We start from the raw sequence: 23,771 nt of genomic DNA, 5'->3' as shown, positions 1-23,771 counted from the left end.
GTGTTCATCAATTTATAGTCTTGGCCCATACTTGGTTTTAACAAAATCTTGGTAAAAATCCAGATCTTTGATTAGTTTTAGTGCCAGGCAATTAGAGATACTATCAAAGGGACTGGGGCAACTTATGGTTTTCAGTCAACTGACCATGGTGGTAAATAACCATCAACATAACAGCAAACTATAGGTGCTTTGTAATTATGAATTATTTTAAGGCAAATCTACAGATTCTCCAGAGTGGGTAAGAATACCAGTTACAGAATATTCACATAAAGAAGAGTTATTTGTTATGTGACATACTCTGAACAAAGTACCATATGGGGACTTATATCAATCAATTTTACTCTTATGTGGACTTATATCAATCAATTTTACTCTTATGTCAACTCCATGGAGTAGATGAAATTAGCTCCTTTTTACAGGTAGAAAGCAGAGGTTTGCAGAACACACACACACACACACACACACACACACACACACAGGCATATGTATGCATGCATTCATGTATGTATGATGCACGTATGTTTGTATATATAATTGTTTCTCTAGTATCTGCCAGGCACTGCGATAGGCCCGAAAATGAACAGAGCAGAATCAGCCATTGCTTTCATGACTTGAAAAGAGTGAGATGCACAGTAAGGAACTGTGACAGAAATACAATATAGGGTAGAGAAAGCCCTACTGGAATGGCTCATAGATCCACAGGCAGTGTCACCTATGTCTACTCTTGAAAAAGAAGTTAGATTTGATAGGCTAACCACTGGGGAGGAAGGGGAAGGGAAGAAAGATGACAGAAAAAGGGACATGAATATAGAAAATGCTAGAGAAGTACACAGTGTACTAGCAAGAGGGAGAGATCTTTTCAGAATCTAATTTAACTTTTGGAACAGGTAAAAGATAAAGCTGCAGAGGGAGACTAGAGGGAAGCCATGAATTCCCTTTAGGACTTGCTAGGGTCTGTTCTTTATCCAAGGGCAATCATAAAATCCTGCTTTTGGATGACAGAGCAGTCTGCAATAATTTCAGTCAATGTTAGTTTTGTGACATTTGCCTGTAAGAATTGTTAAAAATAAAGCATAAGAATTTCATTCATACTAATTTTTCTTGGGGGCATTAGAAATGTTGGAAACCAAAAAAATCTTATATATTGATGTATATGGGTCTAATTTCATTCTTCTGTATATGGATGTTCAGTTTTTCCAGCACCAGTTTTTGAAGATGCTCTGTTTTCTCAGTGTGCATTTTTGGCATCTGCGTCAAATATCAAATGGCTGTAGTTATATGCACTTCTGTTTGAGTCTTCTATTTTGTTCATTTGTTTATGTGTCTGTTTTTTTTTTTTGTGCCAATACCCTGATGTTTTTATTCCTACAGCTTTTTTAATATATCCTGAAATCTGGACTTCTGGTACCTCCAGAATTTCTCTTTTTACTTAGAATTTCTTTAGTTGTCCTGGGTCCTTTGTAGGTCTGGATGAATTTTAGGATGGTTTTTCTATTTCTGTGAAGAATGTTGTGGGGATATTGATTGAGATTGCATTAATACTATAAATTGCTTTTGATAGAATGATCACTTTCACAATATTAATTCTAACAGCCCATTAGTATGGGGATATTTCTATTTCTTCATATCTTCCTCAATCTCTTTATTCAAAGATTTAAAGTTTATTAAATCCCTTTGGAAGTCTTTTGTAGCATTCTTCTTGGTTAGGGTTATTCCTATACTGTTTTTTTGAGACTATTATGAATGACAGTGTTTAATTAGGGAAGAGATCATAAACTTGAGAGAAGGAGACATGGAGAAAGTTGGAGGGAGAGTGAGATGGGTCAGAATGATGTAGATCATGGAGGAAGTTCTCAAAAAATAAATTATTTAAAAAAATGAATAGCATAAGAAAATTAGGGAAGGATAAGAGAATTCTATTTATGGGGTGGAATTTTATTTAGTGAAAGGAAATAGAGTAGAGAGAACTGGGTGAAGAGGTTTGAATTTTATGTCAGGGCAATGGGATTACCAACCAATTTTAAATGTTTGAAGTAGAGGCTAAAGCTGATAGGTTTTGAAGTTCTTCCTAAAAGATGTGGCAAACACACACACACACACACACACACACACACACACACACACACACACACACACATTTTATTAGAATTCCTCTCACATATATATTCTTTAAAAATGTTTATACATGTATATTCTTTGAAACATTTTTTACTGCTTCTTTTATTTTTTGAGATTATAATATAACTATATCATTTGCCCTTTCCCTTTCCTCCCTTCAAACCCTCTCATGTATTGCTCCTTGCTTTTTCAAATTTAGGTCCTCTTTTTAAAAATTAATTGATGTTATTTGTGTATGTATGTATGTATGTATATAGATATATTTTAATAATACATATATTCTTTATATATATTATAAATTATATGTATTACAATAAGAAAAATATATATCACAATAAGTGAAAATATAATAAAGACAAAATGTAAGAGAAATAATACCTGAAACAAATTTACAGTTTGGAGACAGCCCAGCCAATTCCAACTGGGATCAATTAAGGCTGACTTAGCTCACACCTGTAGATGTGAGTGCACATGGTAATTGTCATCAACCACCCAAATACTAGGCGTTACATGGCAACGTTTCTTGTATTAGCTGGCCAGTGCAAGGAGGGGAGTTTACAAACAAAAAAAATAATCCAGGGGTGTGAAGATCATTAGAATTGCTATAGTAAGACAGAATAGGACTCTGATTAGATCAATAACAGAGGAAACAAAAGAATGAGACACTGGAAAGGACTAATTTAAGGAACTCAGTGACTGGTTGGACATCAGAGTTCTGGAGTGAGAAGAGGAAGGCATGTCTAGGTTTCTTGCTGGCACAAATGCAGGAGTACCACAGAGACCATTTGGAATCAGGTCAGAGGGAGATGAGCAAGAACAAAGGCCCTGCTTTGAACATGGAGAATTGAACTGTAAATGCACATGTAAGTGGGGAGTCCCCTCGTATTTGTCCACTCATCTCTACAGGGAAGGCAAAACCATAGGGTTCTACCATGTAGCTGAATGCCAACTGTGCAACAGGGCTTTGAAGAGCACAGTTGCAGACTGGCTGTGATAGCTAGTAAAATGAAAGCACTCGCACTTCTGTCTTCATACCGCCAGATGCTATAGGCACTCTAATTCATATTTTAAAATCGTGTTACTGTCTTGGATGTTAGTCACACATTCTTTAAAAGAATTTTTTAGCAGAGAAATCGGAACTAATGTTTCTGAGAAACTGTGTGTGCATGTTTGAAACATTTTCACAGGGTTATCCATAGGAAGAAAAAGATTAGTTACATAATAGCCCAATTCTCATCTTAGGAGACCTTAGACAACTCCTTCAAGATCTCCAAGCCTCATTCAGGTGTGAGGTTAAGGCTTGTCCTGTTGATTTCTAGATGTCTTACTATTCTTGCATATATAAAGTGTTGTGTTTTCATAACATGCTAAGCCTTACCTCCTATTAAGGACATCCTTTGACCATCATCTGCTCTTTGATGTTTGCTTGCGTCCTTCATGCTGGATCAGTCTTCATCAGGAACTTTTCTTTCGGAGCGAATTAATCTGTCCAGATTGTGGGCTACCTCCCAGGTTTATTTTTATCTATGTGTGAGTGATAAAGATCTGGAAGTTGTTCTGATTGGTGTGCTTCTATAACTACAGCAGGATTCCATTTACCACTTAGTCAAGGTGGTAATGAGGGTTTCTGTACCAGGCAACTGTGGCTGCCATCTGGCAAGGCAGCATTACATGCCTGCCTGGCAGACAGAACCAATTAGTCAGTCCCCACACCTCCCAGGAGGCCTTCCTGTATTTGGTAACTGGTGTCCCACACTGAGCCTCTTACAAACCCATAATGAATTCTAAGCAGAGAGAGGAAAGTCATTTCCCTTTGGTATTACAGAACCAGCAAAGACTCCAAATCTAGGAAGTCCATGAGCTGAACTGATACAGCAAACTTCTTCCAGGTGGTCATGGTAAACGCATACTCCATGTCAGCAGTGAGGAGCTGAACATAGGGGGATGAGCATCGAGATTAAAATTAGCTTATGTGCTACAATGGCTTTGTTTGTATCCAGGCAAAGGAGTGGATTCAATCTGGGAACAGCAGGGCCTAGAATCTGAGCATGAATCATCAGATGACACTTCTCAGCCTTATGATACTGGCAAGGCAACTGATCTCATCTTTCAGTTTCCTTCTCCATGAACTAAAGATGTGTTCCTTGGATCACTGGGTGATTTGGGATAGAAAGCAGCAAATCATGGCTGCTAGCTTAAACTGTGAGGAAGGAGTTCTTAAAGTTTTAGATAGGACAAACTTTTTTTCTTGCTAGTAGAATCCTTGTTTGTGAAATTAATTGAGCAGGAGAGCAAAGAGTACATACATAATGATTCTCACTCTACAGCTACATATACAGGGTAGAAGAAAATGAAGGCAACCACAACTGGTTTTCATTTTCTTCTACCTTCTATAAGTTGCTGGGCAAGGGAGGGAATCCTGATCCACACCAAGAACTCAATCATGAGGGAACTCTAGGGAGACGCAGACTACTTAGAAGAGAGGCACCACCACCGATCTGAGATGAATCCAGTCTTGAAAAAGTGCTTGGAAGAACAAGGGTTAAAGTTTGTTGGCCAACTTGTTGGAGGCAAGAGGATGGAGATTGTGGAGTTGGAAGATCACCCATTCTTTGTTGGGGTGCAGAATCACCCTGGGTTGCTGTCCAGTCCTTTCAAGCCCTACCTGCCCTACTTTGGCCTTCTTCTGCCCTCTGTCTGGAAGCTCCCATACTACCTGCAGAAAGGTTGCCAGCTCTCACCCAGGGACATTTACAGTGGCAGAAGCAGGAGCAGCAGCTGTGACTCTGAAATCACTGAACTGAAGTTTCCACCAATAAATCAGGACTGATCTGGATGATTCTTCAAGAAAGCCTTCGACTTTTGATACTTTACAACTATGATTTTACATTCTGCTTTTGACACTTCCTTTAAATTATGTTTTTATTAAGATTATTTTATTATGGGGAAAAGGTATTTGGAAAACTTTGTCATTTGCATGTCCCATCACTTATATTGTGACATACATATTTGTGTGACAATTCCTTTGCAGTTTGTGTGTTTCTGACCTGGGCAGTAAGACTCTGGATAGGACCCGACGGTGGCCAGCAGCTGGCTGAAGGCCATCAACCACCTTGTTTTTCCACCACTTGAGTCACTGTCATTCAAGTGTGTTGCTGGTTTTTTTTCCACTGGGGTGCCAGAACTTCCAGTGCTGGACTACTAACTGTGGATGTTGCTGGAATCTCAGTGCTGCTGAGTTCTGGGGACTTGATTCCAGCTGTGGTTGGCCCTGGCCATCCAGAGAGGGGTGTTTTGGTTCTTCAGTACATCATAAAAGCTCTGTCTATGAAGTGTCACATAGAAACCCTGGGGCTCTGGCTGCACTTCCTATTCTTAGCGCTGAGAACAAGGACACTGCTTACATCAAGGAGTCAAGAAACAAGGAATCTTGGAAGTCCTCTCTTGCATATGCAACATTGATTTGAGGGTATTTTTTTTCTTCCAGAATGGTGTTATTGCAGTTGAAATGCAATTCAATAAGTTATTTTCTTAGTGTGACAAAGTAATGGGCATGGCCATGTGCCCACCCTATGGTGGCTGGCTCAATGTATACTCCTAACTTAATAAATAATGCAGAACCATTAAAAAAAAGAAAATGAAAGGCACTAGTTTTCTATTTTAGGCCTTATTTTCTAATTGTTTATATTATGTTGTTTTCTAGCAATTGTGTAATATTTCATGATTAGGGAAATCAATTAAAATTTAAATAAAGTAAAAGGCTAAGGGTGTAGCTAAATTAGTAAAGTGTTTATCTAGCTGGCACAATGCCTGAGTTCCAGCCTTGGCACCACATAAACCAGGCATGGTGGCACATGCCTGTAATCTGAGCACCCAAGAGGGAAAGACAGGAGGAGAAAAGGTTGAAGGTAGTCCTGAGCTACACAGGGAGTTGGAAGTCAACTTGGGATAAATTGGACCTTGTCTAGGAAAAAAGGTGGAGGAGGAAAAAAAGCAGGGGATATGGAGCAGGAATGAGGAGGAGCAGAGGGAAGAGGAACAGAGGGAGGAGGAGCAGAGGGAGGAGGAGCAGAGGGATGAGGAGCAGAGGGAGGAGGAGTCAAGGGAGAAGGAGCAGAGGGATGAGGAGCAGAGGGAAGAGGAGCAGAGGGAGGAGGAGCAGAGGGAGGAGGAATAGGAAGAGCAGGGGAAGGAGGAATAGGAAGAGCAGGGGGAGGAGGCAGAGAACAGTAGTGGCAACAGTGGATCAGGCATCTTATTTGCACACTCATGAGTCACTTCAGCTTTGGAGTCTCAGGTTGTCAACTGTCATAGTAAGAGAAACAGCAGTGGCACCTGCACCAGGTAATATAACACAAAGAATGCAAATAATAAGATGTTCTAGAAGCACCTGTTCATAATGAAGTGTCTTCTTTTTTTAACCGTAGTGTTATTACCAAAGTCATTCTTGGGAGTGAAAAAACAAGAAATAAATCAATACCAGAATCAAAATTAGAGAAAAACTCATAGACGTTTAGATGCTCATACAATATTATTTTAGTTTTGCTAATTCATTCTTCCCTGCTCTAAGTAGACCAGGGACTTCAAGGATTCATCTTGAGAAAGCCAATAAACTGTACTAAATGGGGGCCAGAAGGTCTGGGTTTCAACCTCGGTTATACCACTAACTTACTGGCCAAGTTACTTTCATAAATGGAATTCAGTGCTCAGCTGGAACCTTCAGAGTGCATTCTGAAATCTACTGGTGGGCTGTCAAGCACTCCAAATATACAATATTTTGTCTGGTTCTTATGCACAGAAAATCGGAATCCATAGGCATTTATTTCCTCATATGGATAAAATCTAGCTAGCATCCCAGTGATTTTTAAAGGGCTATTAAAATTATAAGCTAAAAATATTTCTGTTTGAGTTTTATGCAGACTTTAATCAGTATTCTACTAAAATATCTGGCTGTCACTTAATGCTTGGCAGCATTGCAAAACGCCTACTCTATGTATCCATTTAATTGAAATTTCAGTAATTTTTGGAAATGGCACTTTGTTATCAATGAATCATTAGTTTTTGTCTTGATTTGGATCCAGTTTTCAATTGGTGCTATACTTGGCTTTTAATTTCAAATTACTAATCATTTAAATTTATCTTTCTCAAGACAGCTTTTATGGATTGTGTGGATGGTTACTAGCAGAGTCCAGTGATATGCATTTCTATCAAGACAGTTTGGGGATTTTTTAAAATTAGACATGTTTGCATGGGATTTTGAAAGTTAATAATCTCTTCTTGTAATGTGAAAGCAGGCAGACTTTCCTTTTCCAGCAGACTGGAACCTTACATGGTGTGCTGGTTAGATTCTTGTCAACTTGACAAACGCGAGAGTCATCTGGGAAGAGGGAACTTCAATTGAGAAGATTCCTTCTTTAGATCAACATGTAAGCAAGTCTGTGAGGCATTTGTTGATTAATGATTGATGTAGGAGTGCCCTGCCTACTTTGGGTGGTGTTGCACTTGGCAGATGATCCTGGGTTCTATAAGGAAGCAGACTGAGCAAGCAAAGCAGATGAAGAGAACCAGTAAGGTTTATCCCTCAGAAGTCATTGCTTAAGTTCCAGACTCCAGGTTCTTGCCTTCAGTTCTATCTAGCCTTTATTTCTCTTCATGATGGATTATAAACTATAAGGTAAAATAAAGCTTTTCCTCCTCCCTAAGTTGCTTTTGATCATGGTGTTTATCACAGCAATAGAAAGTAAACTAAGACTTTAAGACGGATCTTAAAAGGTCTTATTAATAAAAAACTCTCGGGAGCCAGGTATTGGGATGAATTCTAAGAGATCAGAGATACCTACCAAACCACAGCTAACCTCACCTCACCAACTTCTTAGCCCATCCTGTTTCCTCAAACTGGAAGCCTCTGAGTCCTCATCCGAATGGATCTCAGCTGAACTGCTGCTAAAAGTCTCAAAGCTTAAAAAGCTTCTAGTTCCTGGTCCTCATGCCTTATATACCTTTCTCCTTCCTGCCATCACTTCCTGGGATTAAAGGTGTGTGTCATCATGGCTGGCTGTTTCTAGTATGGCCCTAAACTCACAGAGATCTGGATGGATCTCTGCCTCTGGAATGCTAGGATTAAAGACATGTGCTACCACTGCCTAACCTCTGTGTTTAATATAGTGGCTATTCTGTCCTCTCACCCACAAATAAGTTTATTGGGGTGCACAATATATCAACCACATAAGACACATTGCTAGTGATACTTATTACTGTATTGATTACTGAGTATCAGTGAGTTTGCCACAGGCAGGTTATGTTGAACAACTCAATTCATTGTAGACAAAGATGTCATACATAAAATCTCCTTGAAATTTATTTTAAGTTGAATCATTTATAATTTCTATTCTATGAAAAAGGTACTAATTTCCATTTGTATAAGTTTGTGTGAATTTGTTTTTCTTTGTATTTTCCTAATGAATTACCAAAAAAGGCATAGCTATTTCTAGTTACTCACCCTGCCATCCAGGAATCTGTTACTGAGTTCTCCTTTTAAGAACTTCTGATTGCTCTCTGGTTTCTGGCTGCTGTTTGGGTGCTTACTGTCTTCCTTATCAGCTGGGTTAGCAGTGATTTGCTGGTCAGAAGGGTCGGTGGGTCTTAGCAGGTCTCTGCTCACCTGCCTTGCATAATCAGCCCTGGGTTTCTGGAGTGTGGTTTGAGGTTCTGTCTTCAACTTCTCATTCTGCTTGCTGTGAAGAGAAAGTTTGCACCTTGTCAGTCATAAGAAACACTCATCACGCACAATGTTGGCAAGAGAAGCAGAAGGTGTTAGTCTGGAAGCGTGAACAGCAGTAACAGCAGTAACAGCCCTGTAGTGGTAAACGTGGCTGTCTGTCTAAGCATCATGCACCAGAGAGAACCCATGCTACTATTGGTCTTCTCAGACTATCTTTTCTCTACTCTGCTTGTGAATAATCTACCTATCTGCTCCAGAACACTTACTATAAGAAATGCACATAGTCAGAACTGAACGCTGACCATTAGCACATTACGCACTTATAAATCAAATAGGTATTTCTAGCCTTTGCACCTAGAAGAGGAAGTAAGTCAGAATGTTGTGCCAGGCCCAGGCCTGCTCTGTCTCTCCTGTTGTTTTACCCAGAAACTTATTTTTCTCTCAATGGTCCTCCAGCTCATTTCAACGTTAATCAGCAATAAAAAGAATAAAAACTATAGGAATGATTTAATTATAACTAATAAACAAAAAGTAAAGTCAGCCTTGTTTAATAAGTAAGGATTTATGAATAAAAAATAACAAGGTATCACTTTATATGTACAAAATTTTTTTACAAATAAATTGAGACCTGGCAAAAAGGCATGTCTCTGGTAACCTGAGTTCAATCCCCAGGGCCCAGATGGTAGAAGAAAACTGACTCTCACAAGTTGTTCTTTGACTTCCATTAGAGTACCTGCCTACCTCCCACAGATACAAATAAGTAAATAATTGTAATAATTAAAAAAATAAAAAAATAAATTAAAATGCCAATGGCCACAGAAACAGATACAGTTTTTAAAGTGGTGTCTTGTAGAGCACCCAAAGATCAAAGAGCTGAAACTTTTTAATACATAGACACATTCTAAAAAATATGTACTAATGAAAAAATGCAAAAGATATTAAAACTTTAATAATATATGTATATAATGAATATTCCTCTGTTTTATAACTGAATACATGAAACCATTAGAACAGTTGTGAATAATTTTAATGACACAAATGTCCAATTATAAAAATAAATGAAATAACCATGAAAAATGTATGCATACAATATGAAAGCATAGTAAGTCTAAAAAGTCTGTCAGAAATTACCCAGTATCTCTGGGTAAGAAACCTAGGCTGTTAACGTTATCTCTAGGAAGTCACATTCTGTCACGCTATGTTGTTTTTCTATATGACAAAATATTGCTTATTATGAGAAATAATTACTTTCAAAGTAGTTATGCCTGGTGTCAAGAAAGCATTTTATAAACTGCAGTTGTTATTAATGATGAAGAAGATTTGTTTTAAAATATGACTTATGTCTGAGCATGAAACAGATGCTCTGGTATTTATTGATCTGATTCAAGTTAAACTATGATCAGTCCTTTGAATAAATGTGTAGATTTTGCAGTTATCTTTTTTTGTAATGGCGCATGAAAATGAAAAAGAAAGTTTAGAAAGACCTCAGATTGGCATCTATATGAAAGAACAGATAAGATGCCTAAAAGGTGAGTAGAAAGAAATTCCCAGGGAGTCAGGGGAAAACCCAAGAGGATAGATTCAGCAGCAAAACAGAGAGGATGTTTCCAGAAAGAGGTTCTGACAACATGTTCAAATGCCAGTGCGTTCTGCAAAGTGTCTCCAGCTTAGCCATATGGACAGGGTCAGGAATCTCAGCAAGGGGTGTACGTAGGGGTGAGAGGGGGTTCAATGAGCTAGTGAAAGTGGACACTAGAATGAAGTGGGTGAAGGGAAGACAGCAACTAGGAACCATAGACAGAAAGTGTAAAGAATGGTGTGAAGAAATCTATCTACATGAGGTGAAGAGGGGGGTGACAGGCACATAATCTGGGTTTTCAGACAACTCTTTCCTACTGTTGCATTTAAAGATGGCAAAGACTTTTTCACACATTACAACACAAATGTGAAGGAGAAGATGTCACTGAAGAAGGGCAGTGAACCCAATAAAGTAAGATGTTATATCAGAGAGGCGCAGTGCAGGGAAGAAAACAAGGAAGACACAACCGGAGACGTGTGTAGGCAACGTTTTGTGTTTGGCGACAACAGGTTGATAACTGCTAACAGTTTGATTTTTTTTTTCTCTAATAACATGGCAGTTACTCATTAAGTCTCACTGGAAAGTATGTAATAGAGAGTCTGAATTAAGGATAAATTACTTTATTATCTGGTATGAAGGGTGGAAAAGAGACCTGGTGACTGGACGAGAAATGAGGACAGGTAGCCAGCCAGGTAAAATGGAGAACACGGACTTTTTAAACATCAGTTTGGAAGTATGGATGCCCTTATGGAGATGCAGAGGAAGCAGTGGGACTCACCAAGGACTATGCCTTTGCCAGACTGGTAAAGTCCAAAGACAATAGTGAAAGGCAGAGTGTTAGAAAGAGGGAGTGCATATTTGACAAATAGTACTTTGAGTGAGAAAAAAAGACATTGGTTTCTTTATTCAAGGTACTTAAATTTTCAATAAAAATAACAAACTATAAAGTTTGGAATTTTATAGTTTAGAACTGATCTAGACTTGATTCTAGAAGTCAGGATAATGATTACCTGTGGGGGTTAATATAGAGTACAGAAGGGAGTGTGGGGAACTTTGGGGGTACTAGCATCTTCCCTTTCTTGAATGGGACATTTGCTGCATGACTGTATGTGAAAATCCAGTGAGTGGCAGACAAGGAGTATGTGCTTTTATCTCAGTGCAGATATAGTTCTCTGAAATGTCCAGAGAAAATGGCATAAAACTTACAAATATATCTCCCTGACATATACATATCTAGTGAACATTACAAAGAATTAGCACTATTTGGTGTTCAGAGGAGAGAGGCATAACTATGGTCTGTGACAATTAGTAAAATAATTATATTACTGATTGTTTACATCCATGATGTTTATCCTATAGCTCTTCCCATATCTTAGTTTATTTGTCCCTCAAATCAGTTCCACAGAAGAAGGATTCTCCTTCTCATTTTCAGATAAAGAAATTAAGGTTCAGAGATTTTTAAATGACTACATGACTGTTCAATGGTAGACTCTGATTTAAACTCTCTACTGGATACCCAGCTTTATATCTTGTAGGCAATAGAGTCATAGAGAGACCATGGAGGTTTGGGATTGTGTGAGGATCTAAAAATAAAGGCATAGACAACCAAAGCAAGAAGTGCAGACTTTGAAGGCTATGGAGCGGACATAACACCTATAGATGAAGGCAAAGAACCTATATCATCTTTGCTTTACATACCTATAAAATCCTTCTCTTGGCAGACTCAAGACAGAAATGCCCAAGAAATTCTGCAATGTATCTGCCTGTCTTTTAGAACAACCACAGTAGATGTGAAACCAAAAATAGCCTGTTAGGTCTGTTTCAAGTAAAAACTGTCTTTAAAAAAAATACATAACACTTAAAAATTAACATAAAGTAGACTCTCCAGCTGAGAAACGACATGTGTCTCTGCTTAGCACAAACAATTCTTCAACACACATTTCTTGTTGTGTTGTTCACAAACTCACAGTTCTTTCTTCTAGGCAGTGTGTTAACTACCCACTTTACTGAAAATAGAAGTGTGCCATTTTAAAAGAAAGGGGGAAACGCACCATCAACAGTATCTCTGAAGCCCAGCAGTTAGTCTCCCCACAGCCACTTTTGACCTCAGCTTCTGATCCTTAGGGGGACTGTGAAGAGCTCAGTGGCATCCTGGGCTAGAGCAACGAGGGAGAATTACAGTGCTACTGAGTGCTCAGTAAATTAGAGGAAGCTGTCCAACTGTTTCCTCTCCCACACTGGAGACTTGCTCTACCCAGACCTTTAGGGAAACACACTGCTGAAAGTCAGTCCTGAGGTTAGAGAGAAACACCGCAGGGTGAGCCGCAGAATCCTTTGAGGTGGTGATGGAGGGTCCCTGATGGCTCCCCCATGTAACTCCACCTCACCAGATCACACATTTCATTTGGATTACATAAAATCTCAAATAAAGGACCCAGGGGGCCCAGCAAAAGGTCACTAGATACATCCTAAAGGTCTGCCAGCCTTGGCAGCCAATCAATGTCCCCAATTTCCAACCATGTGCCAACTATTTTCTGGAGTAGACAGTCTGGAGAGTGACAGCACAGGGGCTAGTGATCTAATTATAATTTTAGTAAAATGTTCTTATTTAAAGTCATAAAATATCATCAACATAATCAGGGTCCTGGTCACCATCTTCCTTTTTTAGAACAATATTAAATGTAAAATAGCAATTGGAGAGGGAATACACCTGAAATATCTCCAAACTCCACTCAGTAACTGAAGGATAAGTCTGATAAAGTATGTTGAAAATATTACTGTGAAAATCTGTGAGGGTTTTAAACTTTTTCTTTCCTTTTTTAAGATATGAGAATATGACAAATGATTTAATTTCCAGAAAGATGTTTAAATTACGTTAATTTTACTCCTGTACCCATGCCAAATCCAATCACTTCTCCATCACTAGTGATGTCATAAATGTATATATCACCCCACATAAAGTCACATACATTCCTTCATGCTCGATTCATGGTATCCAAAGTAGATATATTGCTATGGTAACTGTAGATGATTAAATTATAATGCTATCTTTCTAGTCAGTGGAGACTTATGACATTAACCCAGCCCCATATGGCTCCAAAGTCTGCATGCCTCAATTTCATACCTGCAATTTTCAAACTATCTATAAATAGGGTTTCAAACCTCTTGTCCTTACAATGTTAATACAAATTTTAGTGAAAACTAACCCAGAGTGGTATCTATTCTATCTTTTGACCTAGTGTCTTTGTAGAATACCAAAGTGGTCATTTAGCTGGTGTTTGTATTTTCCCAGGGATAGAGATGTTAAAATCCCAAAGTAGCTCAACTCCTTATAACATTGAGCTAAGTTCTGGGATTAGTGAAGATAATCGAAGCTTATGTTTTTCAGCCCATTTACACTATAATATTTTGGAGAATAGATCAGATATCTCAAATTGGCATGATCACAGAGGGTATAAAATTAGTTACTAATGCAACCAACAACTGTTCTTTGCTGTGATTTTAAATTGTAAATAATAATAATCTCAATATCTCTGCTCTCCTTAAATCTCTCTTCATTATATATAGTTTGGTGATAATAGATATGCATGCACCATGGACCTTATCTTCTGTTTTTGTTTAGGTGTATATGTTATTACCTCCTTATTCTGATGGTGTAGACATGCATTAAATCTAGCCATTGTATTCAGACTGTGTTATCTTGAAGAACTCATTAAGAGGAAGTACACATTTAAACATAAATTTTCAGTAGTGTGACAATTGAAAAAAAATCTAAATTTCATAAAAAGAAATATAATCTATAGGAGAGGTTCAAATTGCACCTATTTAAGGAAGATAAAATGGCCTTACATATAAGTCAGTGTTAAAAGAGAAAATAGAGAAAGAAGTATTCCAGGAAAAATGGATCAACTGATTCTTGAGAAAAGTGGTAGTGTTTTGCAACCTATGGACCTCATATTCATATTTCTGGTTGACAATATACTGTGGGCAAACTTACACACCAATACCTTAAGCTCTTTACTATTTTAAATGTTTAATAGTTTCTTGATGTGTTAATACAGAAGAGTCTAACCCATCATGTACTGTTAAGATTTAGTCACGAAATTTTCATTAATTTAAATACTCTGTTCTGTGAAATGTATTTCTTTGGTGCTTAGATTCATGCTACTCTCTTGCCTGAGAAACTGACCAGGTGGACTCTGTCAGCAGTTCTCACATCTTCTGCTGGGTGGCTTTAGCAATGGATGGGGTTTTCCCTGTAATTTTGCTCAGTCTTCCCATGCCTCTGTACTAAAAACTACTTCCTCCATTATAGCAGCCTGCCTGGATTACAGAATGCTCCACTTAATTTCAGTGCCATTCTTCTCATGTTCTTTCCAGATTTAATGCTGGTACTCACCTTGTAGATGCTGACCCATCATCCCTGTGCTGCATATTGGAGTTTTCTTAATCTGATTCTGTATCTCTGCAATCAGTCACAACTAAAACTTTCTAATTGTGGTGGGTAAATGCATAAATCTGTTTACTACTAGAGTCCAGCCTTACAATTTATGGAAGTCTAAGAAATGAACCATTATGTTCAACAATATCTGTTTTTACAAGATGGAACCATAAAACACTTAAGCCAGAGTACATACAGTTTTTTGTTGTTGTTTGTTTTTTGTTTTTGTTTTTGTTTTAAGATACAGTATTTATTGGGCTCACTCCAGGAGTCCAATGGTCATGAGGACCTCGGTGAACTTGTTGATTTTCTTTTCCGCACTCTTCTCTGCCTGCTTCTGTAGCCTCATGAGCTTCTTCCAAAAGTGGATCTTGGTCTTTTCCCTCTGTTTCTCCTACAGAGTGGCTGTCATATACCTGGCGCTTCCACCGGACCTCATGAGCCTGATGCCCAGGTATGCAAACTTTCTAGTAGGCTTCTGTCACGCAATCTTCTTGTCATAGGGTGGAGGGATCCCACTGAGGCATTTGAGGCACCCTGACCTGGCTTGGTCTTGTGAGGCAGTTTCCCTCACACAGTGCATCAGAAAATGCAGCTCCAGGCTCAGAAGTGGTAAGGACCTGGAGAAGGGCTGGTATTCATCTGCTTTCAGTGAAAGGCCAGGTACTTTAACTTGTTTCTGTAGAAATTTTCAGAAATGTTGATGCCCTCGCAGAGCATAACCACCACCATCCAGCTCAGCAGCATCTGCTTGGCCACAATGGCTGCCAGGCAGCCCAAAAGATGGCCTTGGCCATTCAGTACTAAAACCTGCCCCTCTGCCATCTTCTGCAGTTGCCTGGGATGTTTCTAGTGCTGGGGATTTGTCCTGGTTAGCTTGATACAAGCTAGAGTCATCTGGAAGAGGGAACCACAATTTAGAAAATGTCCTGCCAATAGATTGGCCTGTGGGCAAGCCTGTGGTACATTTTTATGTTTTTATTGATGATTGATGGGGGAGGGCCAAGCTCACTGCCGGCAGTGCCACCCCCTGGGCTTGTGGTCCTGGGTCCTATAAGAAAGCAGGCTGAGCAAGTCACAGAGAGCAAGCCAGTAAGCAGCACACCTCCATGGCTTCTGCATCAGCTCCTGCCTCCAGGTTCTTGTCCTGTTTGAGTTCCTGGCTGGACTTCTCTCAGTGATGCAGTATGAACTAAGAACTGTATGATGAAATAAATTCTTCCCTTTCCAAGTTGTTTATGGTTTTATCACAGAAATAAGAACTCTAACTAAGACAGGATATGTCCCCAAGCTTTGATTATACTGAGGTATATAGACATTTAAAGGTTTGATGAGAGCATACTTTTAAAAATTCCACACATTCTTTCTCCAAGCCTTGTCGACTCTGAATATTTTCGTTTTTAAAATGTTTTAAGTTTGATTTGTGAAAATAATATCTCATTGCTATATAAATTTCTTATAATACATTGCAGGCTGAATTTTCCTGGTAATATTGGTTGTTCATTTCTTCTTTTGTGAATTGCCTGTCTGGGCCTGTTGTCATGTTTTGTAGCTGGACTGCTCATCTTTTCCTTATGAGCTTGAAGGAGTCCTGTATTTTAAGAGGGTTATTTTGTGAAGGGTGAGGGTCCATAGGCATCTCAAATAGTACTTAGTATTTTATTTGAAGTTTTCCTCCTTCCTTCCTTCCTTCCTTCCTCCCTCCCTCCCTCCCTTCCTTCCCTCCCTCCTTTTTTCTTCCCTCCCTCCTATTTTCCTTCCATTCTTTTCTTCCTTTTCTTGAAAAATAGAATTTTAAATGATAAAAATGTCAACTTTTACCATATAGTCTCAACATCTGGGATCAGTAGGTACACATTTTTCTTGATATTCTACAGACTACAGATATTCTATTGACGTAGACTGAAGATTCATGCCTGTGCCTTATACTATGCATCCACATCTGCAGTATCTTACATTTGTTTGTACTTCTCATAATACCTCAAACAAACACAAAACCAAACACAGGGAATCCATGGAAACCACCATGACAGTTAAGACTGTCAACCTGGCAGGTTCTAGAATCACCTAGGAGACAGCTGCTGGATATGCCCATGAGAGTTTCAAGATTAGATGAATTGAGGAGGGAACCACTATAACTGCCTGGATGGAAGTTACGAGATACGTAGGACTAAAGCAAGCTGAGCACCAGCATTCACTGCACTGTGCATCTGACTGTGGATGCACTGTGACCAGCTGCCTCATGCTCCTCTGCAAGTCTTCCAAGAGAACCAAAGTCAACCCTTCTCTCCTGAAGTTGCTCTTTGTCCTGTGTTTTGTCACAGCAAGGAGAAAATCAACTCTGGTGTCCAGTTGTTTTTGAAGATTTATTTATTTTTAGTGTGTATGAGTGTTTGACATGCATGGATGTATGTGTACCACCTGTGTGCCTGGTACAAATGGACATCAGCAGAGGGTGCCAGATTCCCTGGAGTTACAGACAGTTGTGAACTGCCATATGGGGACCTGACTCCTCTGCAGAAGCAGCAAGTGCTTTTAATCACTGAGCCATCTGTTCAGTCTCCAGTTGTACATTTTAGAGGATTGTAGTGTGATATTTATTCTCCCCCATACTCCCTTCCTCCCTTGATGTTTCCTTCTTTCCCGGTATTGGAAATTGAACCCTGAGTCTGGCACATTCTATTCCATCATTGAGTTTTATTCTCAGTCCTATAATATTTCAACCAATCCATATATCATGCAATAATGTCAATATTTTACATCATGAGGTTTATTCAGGGTTTATCTAGAAGCTATAATTTCTCTTTCCCAGATTATCATTACAGTGCCCTAAATGGTTTCTCTCTCCTCTGTTACTCCCAGTTTATCTACTACTCAGCTAGAACCATGTTTTACAAAGTGTAAACATGATATGTTATCCACTGTTCTCAACTTTCCAATGGTTTCTCACCATACATAAAACAGAGTTCACACCACAGGTCATACAGCCCGAAATCCAAGCCTGCTGGCCTCTCTGATCTCAGACATTTCATTGTTGTTGTTGTTGTTTCTGAGCTCTGTGCAGTCAATTTAGCGCCCCTATGTTGGTCAAAGTTGCTAGGAAGGCCAATTGGCTGATACCTGAACTTTGACCTGTGGAAAGTTGCAACCTTGTCTTTTGAAACAGAGGAAGAAAGAAGATGCATACATCTTTACACTAAATTAGAATCTAATAGGATAGTGGCTACTGGAACACTGGCTGGTCAGCTCTAGTCCCCTTACTGTCAGCTAACCTGGGATCATTCTCTTGTATGCTGCTGCCTGTGTGTTTCTACAGAGACTCGGGCAAATTCTACCTGATCAGAGAGGCCTTCTGAGAATACTTTTTGTATTTGTATTTGCAGTCCCTTCCTCTTTTTCTGATTGTACTGTTCTCATCCGAGTAGTCACCACTTGCTGTGTGTCTCTTGCTACTGGTACTTTATGTGGCCTGCTGAATCCCTAAGGCTCAGTTATCAGTAGGTGATCATTCCTATCTGTGGAAAGAGTGGTGATGGTATCACACATAGCACATTGATTTCTAACTCTGTTGGCATTTTAACAAGTGTGAGAAAAATCATACAAAATTTATTATTGTGAATGACCTCATAGGATGAAGAGTGACAATTTTGTGTTCTGATACAGTCTTATGAGAAAATACCAGAGAAAACATGAACCTGTAATACCAAGGTAAACTGTTACAAATGTTTACAATTTTTCCCCTTAAAACTTTACAGAAAACTTTCCTGGTGTCTAATACTGCTCTACTGATAATACTATCTACAGGCCAAAGGGGTTTGTCACTGACCTTTGACATTAGAAGAAATAATAGAGGTCAACTTTTATTTACTGAAAGAGGTTTTAGACTCACTCTATACATTTCACTTATATTCATCAATTCAATACCTAGATCCTCTTATTATTCCACTCCAGCCATATTTCACTCGCTATAGCTCTGCCATAAGGATCTTCTGTAATACTCCCTTCATCTTCACTGTGATGGGATTCCTTGTATCTAGAATCAAGCATAGTCCTCCATGGAGTACTGAGTACAGAGGATATCCACATCTCTCTGGGTTTCTTAGTGCATGCTCAGCACAAACGAAGACTAAAACCTAAGCATCTAATCCTTATAACTATGACCATGAACACTTACCAATGGTAGACTTTACATATACCACATTGATTTGGTTGTTAGCATATTTTCCTGCCAAGGCCCCTCAGGATTCTGCTACTTGCTTCTTTAGTATCATGAGTACCCAGTTTTCCTTGATTGTATGTTAGAAAGTGTCACAGACAAAATATCCCTACTTCAGGAGGTAGAATTGTTAATCATTCCATTACCTAAGAGCAACTCTTTTGATGTACATTATAGCTTTAATAAGGTCTGTGCCCTCCAAAACTCATGTTGGAATTTAATCCTCATTGTGAGATACTAAGAGGGTTTAATTTTAACCAAGCTATTATTTTTAGAGTGGGAATTTTATGAGGCAATTTGGATAAAAAAAAAAATCTAGAACAGCACCCTGTGATAGAATCCTGGAATTTGAAAAAAAAAAATGAGAGAAAACAGATGAAATAAACATGCATACAATCTTTTTTACTGCCATGCATGACGGCACCACTTTAAGACTCTGCCACGGGAAGGCCATCATCTGGCACAATCCTCAGCCTTAGACCTCCAGAACAATGGACCCCAAATAAACCTATTTTGCTCAGATTTGTCAGGTTTGTGGGACTGTGCTGTTAGCAACAGCAAATGAATAGCAGGATCTAACCTGCCTCAATAGTATGCCTTGTGTCAGGCCATTGTGAGGGTGACGATTCATCAGAATTGACAATACCACATCTTTTCATCCCCTTCATTTGGGCTGCACAGTCTCATCAGTAAGGGGATGGACTGCATAATTGAATCTGCTTTTTGTCAACATGCACTGCTCCTTGGAGATCATCACTTTATGTTTCATTCTCATAATGATATGTATTTGTCTGTTTAGCTATAATTTGTCCAGGGGTTGTTCACAAGCCTCTGAATTTCATTCCCCATTCTTATCTACTCTTTTTTGGAAATGAGACAAAGGCATTTCTTCCTTTCATTGGGCTATCAAAGACTATTCAGGAATCCTGAGTAACATCTGCATGCTATTTGGAAGCTTGGAATTGTAGGCCTGAAATCCTTTAAAGCTACTAAACATTGTCTTTCAAACTTTTACCTTTCTTTGCAACTGCATTGCTCTAATTCACTTACTCAGCTTTCAACTTGTACAGGACTTGGTACTTTCTGCCGAGGATACAGTTTAGCACATAGGACTTCATAGTTAAATAAGACAGACAGAAATGTAGGAAGTTTCAACACAACAAGATCCTTAAGGGTATTGTGTGAGATACCAGGTGCAGTGGGTTTGAATTTTAGGAAGACCCTGCTGGCCACAGTGGAGAATAGAGATTTTTACCCCAGAATGTTTAAGACACTGCAAAATGCCCACATACTTTCCTTAATCCCCTCAACAACCTACTAGATAAATGCCATTAAATTCCTGCTATATAGATATAGAATAGAATGCTAGACATATGACCACACTTTTGCAATGTCAACAGACCAGGAAGGAACAGGACTAGGATTAAACTCCCATCTTTTTGCTCTGCAGAGACCTCCAAATCATGGACCCCAGGTCCTGACATGCTCACTTCCTAGTCCATTTAGACATTACTCCCAATAGCATTTGTTTTGGAATTGTTCTGGTGTGACAATGCTAGTAGTGGAAAAGCAAAAACAATTGATGCTGCTAATCCATTTTGGCAACACTGGTCATAGGATCTGCATTCACAGATTCTGACTCAGTTTCTCTTGAGTTGGTCCATACGTTCATTTTTAAGTATGCTTTTGGTGATTGTCTTTTGAGTTTAATAAGTATTACTTCCTGTAGGTATGTTCAATAATGCAATAGTGGAAAGAACCAAAGAAATCATCTTTCAAGGGAAAGGCAACTAGCTACTGAGTTGCCTAAAGACAATAGGTCTAATTGGCATTCTTTTCTTTTGCAAAGCACTAAAACTCTAGAAGAAAGAGGTTGCCATGTCCTTCTGTGCCAAATACCTAGTTAACTTTGGAGATGTCTAAATGACCCTCCTCAAATGAGCTGTCAGTAAGGGAAGGGAAGAAAGACATGTTGGCAATGCTCTGAAAAGTTTGCCTAGAGAAGAAACAAATGCAAGAAGAGTAAGTGAAAATCTTACAAGTTGTGATTCATTATTAATCCCACTCCTGTAATTCACAACAAATTGACTAATAGTCTGCCTCCCTTTCTCCCTCCCAACACCAAATTACTGCATGTAGTAGATTACAAACTTGACTAGGAGAAGCAGCAATATTCCATTAATATTTATAAGTGTCATAATGCTCATATTTTCCATATATTTGGAAAATCAGCCCAAGTAATTAAAGAGAATTGGGGAATTATAAAGATGAAAATATCAGAAGAATTGCTCATGGAGTTATCAACCCTATTTTACTTCTACTTTTACATCTTAATGACTTAATTTTGCACAGATGGCACTTTTAAAATTTCTTAGTTTAAAAAAAAAATTTCATTGTTATCCAAGAAGTACAGTCATTTTTTTCAAAGAGGCAACTTACATCATTGGCTTTTCCACAACATAGCGAAAGTGTTTACTTCCAATGATTTTCACCATGATTTCCGGCATTGGCTCTGATCTATGGGAGGTCTGCCAACCTGAAGACATGGATGGTCTCTCTCCAAATCTTGTTAGGTCCTTAGGGGTAGAAAATAAATAGGTTCTTCCTCTTGATTTCCCACCACGTAGTTATGGATTCCTTATCAACCACATCAACAATAACATCAGGACCTACTGGCATTGTTCCTGTGAAGTCACTACTCCACTATAGTGACTAAGTTAAAGATATTTGAAAACATCAGGAAGAACAGAAAGATCATTGCATTCCATGATTTTCCGTAAAAGCAGAAGATGAAATTCTTATGTAAAGGATGCAGCATCCTTGTCCTTTGAGAAGTCAAGACTAAAACAGGTCTGACAGACCTTGTTAAAATGACTTTCTTCAAACCTCAAATAATTCAGTTGCTCTATTACAACTATTCCTTATCCAGTTCTGACATAAGCAATTTATTCTAAATACTTTTTGGAGAAGTCTCACTTCCTTATTGGTGGTGGGGTGGCAGCTTCTTGTGCTATGTAAAGCATGTATTACATAATGCATATGCTTTTTCTTTCTGTTAATTCTCTGAATATCCAGGGCCTGGGAAAATTGAATAAAAGGCTGTCATCCCTATACCTCACTTAACACGCCCAATAAAGTTTCCTTTTACATTTTTAAAATTACATTTGTGAGTGAGTGTGTGTGTGTGTGTGTGTGTGTGTGTGTGTGTGTGTGTGTGTGTGTAAGTCAGAGAAGAACCTGATGCAATCAGTTTTCTCCTTTTACCATGTGTTTCCTAGATAGTGAACTCATGTTCAAAGGCCAAGCCATTTCCCCAGCCAGGGTGTGAGGTACTATTAATAACCATGACGATTCTTGCTTCACCATCAAGGGAAGAGGTATGTGTAGCTAGAGCTGTCAGTTCCAGAAGAAGATCTGCAAAGCACACAAACTGAGTCCTTAGGTGACTACATCTTTCTCCACTACAGGGCCTGGGATGGGATTATCCTGAGGCCAGAGTAGAAGCTGGGCTGTAGTAGAACACTTGAATCAAAGATCAGCTCTGATACTCCCTTTTGCCATCTGTGATTCCTGTTACGCTCAGAGACTTTCAGTGACTCCAGAAAACAAAGTGTTTGAAGAAGCATTGTGCTTTGAAAAAGGGATTCATTATCTCCCATCAGTACCCACAGCTACCAGTCTCAGTAATTGAAAACCTGCTTGAGATAAGCCCAGGGTGTTTAAACCCGAGTGATGCTAGGTGAACCCGGTTGACCACTTCTTTTCAGAGAGTACAAGAGACGTCTAGAACTTACTCTAATTTAAACACTGGCTATACTGATTGGGAAATTGAGGCCAAATGCTAGCTCACCAAGGTCTTCCAGATTGGAGGGGAAAGGAGAAGGTAGGAGTCTTTCCAGTGTTCTGCTCTGATAGCTACAACAGGGTCCTTCCCAAGAGTCCAGTTCACTTAGTGTGAACAGCACTAAAGCCCCAGAAGAAACCGCATCCAGCCCACCACAGGCTCTTTAAAGCTGTGGGTGTGGAAAACCAAAACTGGGATTTGAGACTATTAGGTTTGCTATTTGCCGCGCAGTGGGGCATCAGCCTTGTGCTGGGACCAGAGGGGCAGGCAGTCTTACCGCTGAAGTGGCGCTTCCTACCCAGGAAGTTCAGAGGTATGAGTGCTTCGGTCTAAAAAAACAACCTAGAATGTCGGCAAGGAGCTTCAGAATCCAGCCAATCACAGCGCCTGGATCGCGGCAGGGGCCTTGCAGCCCTGTTGCTAAGGACGCACAGAGGCTGCTGCTGGGCGGAAAACAGATTTCTCTTCACCTACTAGTGGCTGCCAGTCCTGGGGGTGGGGGGAGGGACCAGGTGTCCCAGGGTGTGGTTGCTGACAGGAGGAAGCTGGATGTTTTGAAGTCTGTGCTGAAGGCTCTCTGAGCCTTTCCAGAAGCCCATCTTGCTCACCTCTGGACTGATGTTGCTTCACCCTTCCACTTAGACTTCTGTTTTCTGAAACTTGCACAAAGTTGAAATCTTTAGACTAACCCATGCTGGGGATGGCATGGCTTTGGGTAAACCTCTTCTTTGCTCCAGGATTGTTTCCTGCTGTACAGTGACGCAAACAACGAACACACAAGATAATTTGTTAACAATAAATCAATTTAAAGCACTTGAAGATGTTGTAACTCAGTTGATTGCTTGTCTAGCC

General features: G+C 39.3%; 1 protein-coding gene and 1 pseudogene across 1 annotated transcript in view; both read right to left on the bottom strand.

Annotated features, from left to right (window-relative positions):
- CUNH1orf87 (chromosome unknown C1orf87 homolog) overlaps positions 1 to 23,287 on the bottom strand; it is a 70,735-nt gene extending 47,448 nt beyond the window's left edge. The window contains exons 1-3 of the mRNA XM_052718292.1: positions 23,197 to 23,287; positions 21,515 to 21,651; positions 8,618 to 8,852 (exon numbers count right to left, since the gene is read on the bottom strand). Coding sequence (XP_052574252.1) covers positions 8,618 to 8,852; positions 21,515 to 21,621 — 342 coding nt within the window. The 5' untranslated portion in view covers positions 21,622 to 21,651; positions 23,197 to 23,287. The remainder of the gene's footprint in view (positions 1 to 8,617; positions 8,853 to 21,514; positions 21,652 to 23,196) is intronic.
- Positions 15,119 to 15,684, bottom strand: LOC128096105 (60S ribosomal protein L13a-like; annotated as a pseudogene).
- Positions 23,288 to 23,771: the final 484 nt, after the last annotated feature.

The sequence above is a fragment of the Peromyscus californicus genome, unplaced genomic scaffold (genome assembly GCF_007827085.1).
Source record: "Peromyscus californicus insignis strain IS unplaced genomic scaffold, ASM782708v3 Scaffold_5__1_contigs__length_169319896, whole genome shotgun sequence".
NCBI lineage: Eukaryota > Metazoa > Chordata > Mammalia > Rodentia > Cricetidae > Peromyscus > Peromyscus californicus.
This window is presented reverse-complemented; position numbering and strand designations above follow the sequence as displayed.